The sequence below is a fragment of the Rhinatrema bivittatum genome, chromosome 7 (assembly GCF_901001135.1).
Source record: "Rhinatrema bivittatum chromosome 7, aRhiBiv1.1, whole genome shotgun sequence".
Taxonomy (NCBI): domain Eukaryota; kingdom Metazoa; phylum Chordata; class Amphibia; order Gymnophiona; family Rhinatrematidae; genus Rhinatrema; species Rhinatrema bivittatum.
Genome location: NC_042621.1, coordinates 268,186,411 through 268,195,765, shown reverse-complemented (window position 1 = coordinate 268,195,765; position 9,355 = coordinate 268,186,411). Strand labels below are relative to the sequence as shown.

At 42.0% G+C, this 9,355-nt stretch overlaps 1 protein-coding gene across 1 annotated transcript in view; it reads right to left on the bottom strand.

The window, feature by feature from the left end:
* Positions 1-205: 205 nt before the first annotated feature.
* OGA (O-GlcNAcase) overlaps positions 206-9,355 on the bottom strand; it is a 182,125-nt gene continuing 172,975 nt past the window's right edge. The window contains exon 16 of the mRNA XM_029610211.1: positions 206-2,652. Coding sequence (XP_029466071.1) covers positions 2,516-2,652 — 137 coding nt within the window. The 3' untranslated portion in view covers positions 206-2,515. The remainder of the gene's footprint in view (positions 2,653-9,355) is intronic.

Below are 9,355 nucleotides of genomic sequence, written 5' to 3'. Positions count from 1 at the left end.
ATTCCATCATATCCCAGCAATTCTGACTACAATGGGACTTTGAATGAAATATAGGATATCGCATGACAACACTTGAATATATTGTATATTGGCAGTTACTTTTCCAGCCATATTTTTGTGTTCTCACATCACATATTGCATCTTGTCATTTGTCAAGAGACTGCATATAAAAAACAATTTAGTTTGTTAAAAAAAATAGCTTATGATCATTTTGGAAAATTTTACTTTTTGCATTGTTTTCAAATACAGTTTTTATAGTTCCTTATTCTACAAATAATTTAGCTTACCTAAAAACAGTAACAAAAGTTGTATTCCAGCCATTGTAAATAAAAACCAAGAAAGCATCAAAATACCACTTGTAATCCCACAATAATAGCATTGGCCCGAACAGTATGGAATAATTTGTTACGCAAAAAGTTTTCATGAATAAAACATTGTATCAACTTTTAGTCAAGATAAAAATGTGTCCCTTGTGTTCTATGAATCCAGATCATTTAATCCAGTGGCATAAAAATGTTCCTGCATCATAAATCCAGATGAAATGGTAAATATTGGTACATGCACTCAAGAAAGCTATATAGAACCTGATGCATTCTGTTCCAATTTATATTTAGATCTATTATAAGAATATATCGCCATGCCCACTGTCAGAGCATGAGCTTATTTCAACACAAATTTCCATTTTTACAAATATTTCATATTACAAAAATGAGGAACATTTGTGCAAATGACTATATTAAATGTAGGAATAGCTTCTTGCATACAGGAATATCAATCCTTAAGTAAAGGGGTTCATTATAGCTTGCAAGCCTCCTTTATAACCTAAACTAATACAATTCAAATGTTTTCCTCCATTCCTTAACCTACTATTCCTCCTCTGGAAAAAAAAAAGGGGGGGGGGAGGGGAGGCAAAGGATTAAATGACCATGTAAACATACCTAGATTAGTATTCTGTTTCAGGAATACTAAAAGATATTAAATGGGCACCCATCTCAAACCAGATTGTGTTTCATTACTAACATACATCTTCTTAGCAAGAACTCATCAGTACTATGAAGTTAGAAGTTTATTTACTAATTAATCTTGAGATAAATACTTTGATTACTTATTCAATGTTAGAATAGTTAAGATACTACTACATCATAAGCCATTTCATGACAAGTTTTTAAACTATCAAAATGGATAAACAGAAATCTTGGCCTAGGGACACTTATTACATCCACATTATTTTACCATTTCTTTGAAAAATAAAAATTAACCTTTAGTAGATATGTGCAAGAAACAAAAACAAACCCTGTATCAGATCCAAAATGACAGGCAGGGCACCCTACAGAGTAGAAACTTAAAGCCTGTGGGAAATGGAAGAAAAGACATAACCAACAACTCTAGAACTGCTTACACAAAATGGATGCCATAAAAAATTGACATCCTGCCTGGTTTGCAACTACAGTACTTTATAGAGGTGCTGTGTAATAACGGATCATAAAACAAAAAATCTGCAGAGTTCTGTGGAATAAGGTAATCTAATTCTTGTCTGGAAGAACGGTTTTCGTTACTATGGCATTAATACTACTCTCAGGTATCATGGTTTAACGCCTTCCTGCTACTTGGCTATTTAACAAAACAGATATACCTAGAAGCAGCTAGACAATCATATCAAAATAGAATTGCTGGAGACCCAACTTGACTGGACAAAAGAACCCCGCATTTATTTTTTGCCATTTTCTTTTAATTTTCAGGTTGACAACAGTATATCTTTAATCACCAACAGTTGAGGCATGGTACAAAAAGTGAAGAAGCTCTTCCTTTGTGGTTCTATATTATTCAAACAGGGCCTGTATTGGACCAATAGCTTGACTTTGGAAATAATAAAAGACCCCTCCCCCCCCCCCCAAACTCAAGTTAGATAGCATACTGCTACTTTATATACATTTAATTTACAAAACTGGATATTCAGTGACTTCTGCCACAGACAGCTGCCATGTCTGACCCTACAAACCATGCCAACTCTGACGAGATTTCATTCCTAGAACTAGTCGCCTCGTCTTGTATAAGAATTGCTAAGTGTCCCTCAGTTTTTTAAATTACTAACTGACAAGTGGAATATCCACACTCATATTAACCTTGCTGAATTTCACAAACTTATTTCCTTTCATGCACAATGGGAAGGAAACTATTACATTTCAAAACAGCAAAGAAAGTTCCAATTTGTATTTTTTTGTTTAAATATATGATGCCATAACATAAAATGCATACAATTCCAGCCACTGTCTTTTCTGTGTCATAACATGAAGAATGCCTCTCCAGCACTATTGGCCATGCACAGCACTAAGCAAGGAGATTTCATCCATCCTATCCAGTGTTTTCAGTGGCAATATCTTCAGTTCAAAGTGTGCTTACTGGCTAGGCAAAGTTGCACATAATCATCCAAACAGAAGACTGTGCCATCTCACGGTGCTCAACAATGTATGTCGCTAAACTGAAATTACTGGAAAAAGTTCACTTTTCAACAGCTTCACAGACTCCTTCCAAGGATGATGATATCTTTTGGAAAGCCCTCCATTTTGGCTATTTCAAAACAGCCCAACTTGCTGTAAAAATCCAGAATTCTTTTATCATCTGGTCTCACTTCACAAAATGCCCCACGGGATCCTTGAAAAAAAAAAAAAGTAAGAGAGAAACAAGCATGTAAAGTCCAGATGCCTATGAAAAACTAGCAAGAACACATAATCATACTCTTGAATTGAACAGTGCACTCACCTTATGGACGGGGTTTCCAAGTCCTGCTGTGGATGACCTTTGCATTTTGTGTTTATTATGAAATGGAATATAAATAAATGAGCAGTCCTTGATAATACACCATGTCATGGATTATGCAGACTCCAGGTAATGACTAATAATTAACTACATTAACAAAATATTCTATGAGGCAAAGATGCACTATATGAAAAAAAAATACTAAAAATATATAAAAGTGGGTGGTGAGGCTTTCATACAATTGTTGCTCATTAGAAATGCCTACCAGGTAGTCCAATGACTTATATATAATCATTAACCTCCCACCAACCATCTCTTAGTATTAAACTGTTGAAAAAACTAATAGTGCTGGTGCCTCAACACACAGTTTTTTTTTTTTAATATTTTCAATTTCAATCATGTGCACACACATTCCCTGTGATGCTCTCCAATATATGCTTGCAAACATTATTCTTAGCTCTAACAGTATGTCCACAAGGTGTATTCCCAAGGTATATTCACAAAGAATATGCTTCCAAAATTTTCCGATAGAGATTCGTTGCGGATGTATAAACCTAAAAAGGACAATGAGCATTTGGTTTGTGTTTTACAACAAAGCACAATTTCTTTGGCGATAGCCTTGTCCATTAGAAAACACTGGCACAGGGGGCGTGCTGACGTCACCAGCGGGAATGGCTGCTTAAACTGAGAGCTCACGACGAGACTAACTAAATCCGCTCGAATCGGCATCTTCCGTCAAGAATTTTGGCACAAAACACTGAGGAAATAGAAGATAACACCCAGCTATGGCAGCAAAACGAAAAAATCCAGCAATTCTCTTACACAAACAGAGGGGGAAAAGATGGAGCACAAGTGCAGCCAGGCCTCAGGGGAGGCCTGTGAGCCAACACCCAAAACACCATCTGATTTATCGGAGCTCCCATCAAGATCAGAACTAAGAGAATGGTTCATTGAGCTTCGCGCTGACCTAAAACAACATAAGCAAGAATTACGTCTTTCGGTCTCGGAGGTAAGAGAAGATCTAGCAGCCATAACAGCCATGGGATCGAGGGTTGATGAACTAGATACCTGGATGGAACGGCAGGAGGACTCGACACAAAATATGAGCAACCTACAGCTAAAGTTAAGGGCAGATCAGGAAGCCCTTGCAGAGAAATTGGAGGACCTGGATAACCGTGCACAGCGGAACATCCAAATCCAGGGTGTTCTGGAGACGCCAGAGTATGCAGACTATCGATCCGTGGCATTAAACATCTTTTGATTTTTATTGGATTCATCTCAGGCGGAACAGGCAAATGATCAAGAACCAACACGTGAACTCAAAATTGAAAGAGCACACCGCAGTCAAGGAGCAAAAACTGCGGAGCACCCGAGGGACATCGTGATTTGTTCACATACCTACACAGACAAGGAACAAATATAGCAATTTCAAGGACGCAGCGAAATTGGAATTGGGAAAGGCACAAAATCTTTATTTTCAATGACCTGGCTGCAGTAACTCTACATAAGATTTGAACTTAAAGCTGTAACATCAACGCTGCAGGATAATAACCTGCGATACCGTTGGACATTTCCTTTTGGTCTCTCTTTTACAGCACATGGCAAACCTTGTCAAATTAAAAATCTTCTAGAGGCAACAGAGGCCTTCAACCAAGCAAGCTTGCCAATTAACTTCGTGGTGAAACGTACAGAGGAAGTAACGTCTAAAGCAGTTGCAACACCGTGTTGGCAAAGGGCGGGTCACCATAAAAGATTGAAATGCCAGAGGGGGACCCCAACCTCTCCCAGCAGACAAACCAACGGATCACTGCGGGGAAACTGGAGGTGAAGGCTTATAGAAACAAACTCAAGCTAGATAAAACTCCTTGATGTTGTATGGAATGCATTAGATGACGGAAATACACATTTTTTCTTTTTCTGTTTTCTCATGTGCGAGTGGATGTGAACAGGGGATTACACCTGGGAAAGGTGAGATACCCTGCTTGGACATAAGAGCCGGACAGAGCTCATGGAGCAGCAGGCCACTTTCTGGTGCTATACCCCCCGAGTAAGGGAGGTATCTGAGAAGTGGATACAGTAAACATGGGAGGGGCAGATTTGGGAGAGGGGGTTTATCCATGAGCTCCCTGGGTATAAATGTAATTATATTTCCCATAATTATATTTTGAGTTTATTGGCAAGGGGGGATGAAAATAATCTGTCTTACTGCTAATACATAGAGAAATGGCAGCCTTGAAGGTATGGTCCCTTAATGTTAAGGGTTTGAATTCCCACAAGACATGACAGCTTTTACAACAGGATTTAATTAAGTATAATGTGTCCATAGCGCTGATCCAAGAAATACATTTAAGAAAGAGACATGAACGGGTGTTACAAATTCAGGGGTTTCCCAATCCTTACTTGGCCACCAGTACTAAAGGTTCTAAATATGCAGGTGTTGGCATAATTATTTCTAAACAGGTCACCTATGAAAAGCAAGTTTGCTTAACATAAATGGTGTTTTCCGTAGATAGCAGATGAATTAGCCATGCTGTCTGGGTACGTCTTCCGTGCCACTAGGTGGCGGAGCTCTCTATGTCTAGTAAAGTCTTTCAGTTAGGTGCTCCCTCTTGTATCTTCCCGGGCTTGCCTGAGGCTCCTCAGTCCGTATCAAAGCAAGTTAGTACGCCTTGTCGGAACTGTCCGGGGAGGCGGGTGGGTCAGCATGGCTAATTCATCTATCTATGGAAAACACTGTTTATGGTAAGCAAACTTGCTTTTTTCACATAGATAAGCAGCTGAATTAGCCATGCTGTCTGGGAGTCCCCAGCTGCCGTATTGAGCAGAGATATAAGTGTAGTTTCTTTTCTTTTTTTTTTTTGCTCAGTATGTGAATTGTAGGTGGACAGTTCTCAGGAAGGCGTTTTATGTGTATAACTTGTGCTCTTCTGTAGTATAGTGTGGCCCATGTGTGCATTGTCCAAAGTCTGTTTGTCTAAACAGTAATGGGATGAGAAAGTATGCAGGGATGACCACGTCACCACCTTACAGATGTCTATGAGAGGCACTTCATGGATGTGGGCGATCGATGCGACCACTGCACGAACTTGATGCGCCTTAGGTGTTGTTGATAGATGTTCTGAATGTTTTTGATAGCAGAACTGTATGCAATTGGATATCCAGGAAGATAAAGTGTTTTGTCACTGGAAATCCCGATGTGTTTGGATTAAATGAGAGGAAGAGTTGTGAGGGTCTGTTAGGTATGTGGGTGTGTTGTTTGTAATAGGCAAGTGCAAGTTTATAGTCAAGAGTGTGAAGTTTTCGCTCGTTGTCACTGGCGTGAGGTTGTGGATAAAAAGTGGGTAAAGTGAAGGTTTGGTTTAAGTGAAAACTGGAAACCACCTTTGGTAGAAAACTTGGGTGTGTGTGTGTGTGTAATGTCACTGTCATGATAAAATTGTAGGTAAGGAGGGTAGTGAACTAAGGCTTGAAGCTCACTAACCCATCTAGCCGATGTTAGGGCAATCAAAAAGAGTACCTTCCAGGAGAGGTATCTCAGGTGACAAGAGTCATTTGGTTCAAATGGTGGTAGCATTAGTTGTTCTAGGACTATGTTGATGATCCAGGGCACTGGCGGGTTTTTTGATTAGGGGGGCGTAAGCTCAATACCCCTTTCATGAATCTGGATACGAGAGAGTGACAGGTTATGGGTTCACCGTTCAAGGGAGTATGATAAGCTGCTAGAGCACTTAAATGTACTCGTAGAGAGGCTGTCGCTAGGCCTTCTGTGAAGAGTAGATGAAGGTAGGAGAGAAGGTGTTCTGGTGGGCAAATAAGTGGATCAATACCTGTCGTTGCACACCAGGAAGTATAGCGTGACCACTTTCTTGGTAGTTGGGTCTAGTTGACTGTTTTCTAGAGGAGACAGATGTCTTGGAGTGGAGGAACAATGTTTAAGTTTTGGAAAGTGAGCCGTTCAATCTTCATGCAGTGAGGTGCAGGGAGGAACGTAGAGGATGAAGGAGTGATCCGTTCTCCTGTGTAAGTAGTTGAGGGTTGTTGCCCAGAGGAACAGGGTCCCTTATTGATAGTTGTATGAGATAGCTGTACCAGAGTTGTCTTGGCCAAGCTGATGCTATAACAATCAAATCCACTTTGTCTTCAATGCATCGTTGAACTGTGCAAGAAATGAGTGGTATCGGAGGAAAATCGTACAGTTGGCCTCGAGATCAGTCTATGAGGAAAGCATTTGGGTACACTGAACAAAACATCTACTTTTCTGTTGCGTTCTGTCGTGAACAGATCAATGCAGGGAAGACCCCAATTGGAGAATATGCGATGTGCTGTCTCCTGATGTAGTTCCCATTCGTGGGGGTGAAATATTCTGCTCAATTTGTCTGCTCTGAAGTTGTTGACTCTGGGCAAGTAAGTTGCTTGTAGGTTTATGGATCTGCTGTGTGCCCATTCCAGAATCTGTATTGTTTCCTTGCAGAGGTTCCAAGAACCTGACCCTCCTTCTTTATGTAAAACATTGTGACTTGATTGTCTGTGTGAATCATTATTGTTTGTCCTTGCAAAAAAGCGTTCAAAGACTCGAAGGGCGTTTAGTACTGCTTGGGGTTCCAGCAGGTTTATGTTTTGGCTGCGCTCAGTCGTGGACCATAACCTCCGAGTCTGAAGATGGTGTAGGTGAGCTCCCCAGCCCGTGGGAGAGGCATCTGTGGTGAGTATTACCTGATTGTCGAGGGGGGTCGCAGAGGCGATCCCGTGGATAGTGTGGATGGAAGTAGCCACCATTGTAGGTCTTTCTTCATGCTGCACGTTATGTGTACAGGAGTCAATAATGGATGTAGGAACTGAGTCCATTGATGTTTGAGGCCCCACTGGAGGCGACGCATGTGTAAATGAGTATGCGGGATCACATAGATATATGCTGCATGTGTCCCAGCCCGTCATAATTTGGCAGGCTGGGACAGTTGCGGTTTGCAGAAGAAATGAAGACAGCGTGCGAATAGCAAGTGCTCGCGGGTGTGGTAGGAATGCTTTGTCCTGAATGGTGTCTATATAGGCTCCGATGAACTGTAAGGTTTGTGTTGGTTGAAGGTTTGACTTCTCGTAATTGAACAGGAGACCTAAATTGTTGAGGCAAGAAATGGTGCGAAATAAGTTCTTTCACCGGAGAGACTGGTTGGGTGCTACTAAAAGCCAGTCGTCCAGGTAAGGAAATATTTGAATCCCTTGACGACAGAGGTGTGCCACCGCTGCTAGACATTTGGTTAATATTCTGGGGGCAGAGGAGAAGCCAAATGGTAGGACCTTGTATTGGAAATGCCGGTTGTCCATTTGGAAACAGCGGTAACACCAAGAATTGGGATGCATTGGTATGTGGGCATATGCATCGTTCAAGTCCAGTGATCACATCCAATCTTTGGGCTGAAGGAAGGGTAGGATGGATTTGAGAGAAGTCATTTTGAGTTTCTCCTTGTGGATGTATTTGTTGAGCGCATGAAGGTCTAGAATTTGGCGTAGGCCTCCCGATTTCTTGGGAATGAGGAAGTATTGCCTATTTTCATTAGGCCGCTGGCGCGCGCAAAGCCCCAAGACGTGCGTAAGTCCTGGGGCTTCATAAAAGGGGTGGGAGGGGGCGTGTTGGAAGTTGGGGCTGTAACGATGGTTCGGGGGCGGGCTGGGAGGGTGGTCCCGAGTCCCCCGGCACTGCGGCCTGTGCCGGGGGATGGCGAGGTGGCGCGCGCAAGTTACGCCTGCTTCGAGCAGGCGTAACTTGCACAACAAAGGTAGGGGGTGGATTAGATAGGGGAAGGGAGGGGAAGGTGGGGGGACGCGGAAGAAAGTTCCCTCCGAGGCCGCTCCAATTTCGGAGCGGTCTCTGAGGGAACGGAGGCAGGCTGCACGGCTCGGCGCACGCAGGCTGCCAATTTTGTGCAGCCTTGCGCGCACCAACCCTGGATTTTATAAGATACGTGCATATCTTATAAAATCCAGCGTACTTTTGTTTGCGCTGGTTGCTCGAACAAAAGTACACACGTGTGTACTTTAAGATATGCCTCACTGTGAGTAGAAACCGGTCTGCGGTGTCGAAGAAGGTAGTTCCCGAATGCAGTTTTGTTGGAGAAGAATGTTGACTTCCCGTAGGAGAGGGCTCTTGTGCACTGCTTGATGTTTTTGGGGAACTAAGTGTGGTATGTAAAGTGGAGAGAATAACCTTCCTTTATGATTATGAGAACCCATTGATTGGATATGATTTTGGACCATGCTGGGAGGAACTTGGTTAATTTTCCCCCTACTGCCAATGTCTAAGCCGGTGGCGGAATTATCCTCAAAAAGATTGCTGTGTCTTTGTTGGTTGGGATTCCGTTGTTGGGAAAGCTCGACTAGGGGCTCTTGGTCTATGACGCAAATCTTGTTGTTGGTAAGGTTGTTGTTGAGTTGGCTGGTAAGGTTGAGGCCTATAATAAGAGTATGGCCCATAGTTCCTTTGATAAATGTGTTTCTTATATGATGGGTATTGTCGTCTGAACGATCCAGGCTGATATGGGGACGTTAGGGACAATACGGCTGTTTTCTGTTCTTTTAGTTTTGTGACTGTTTCAGTGAATCT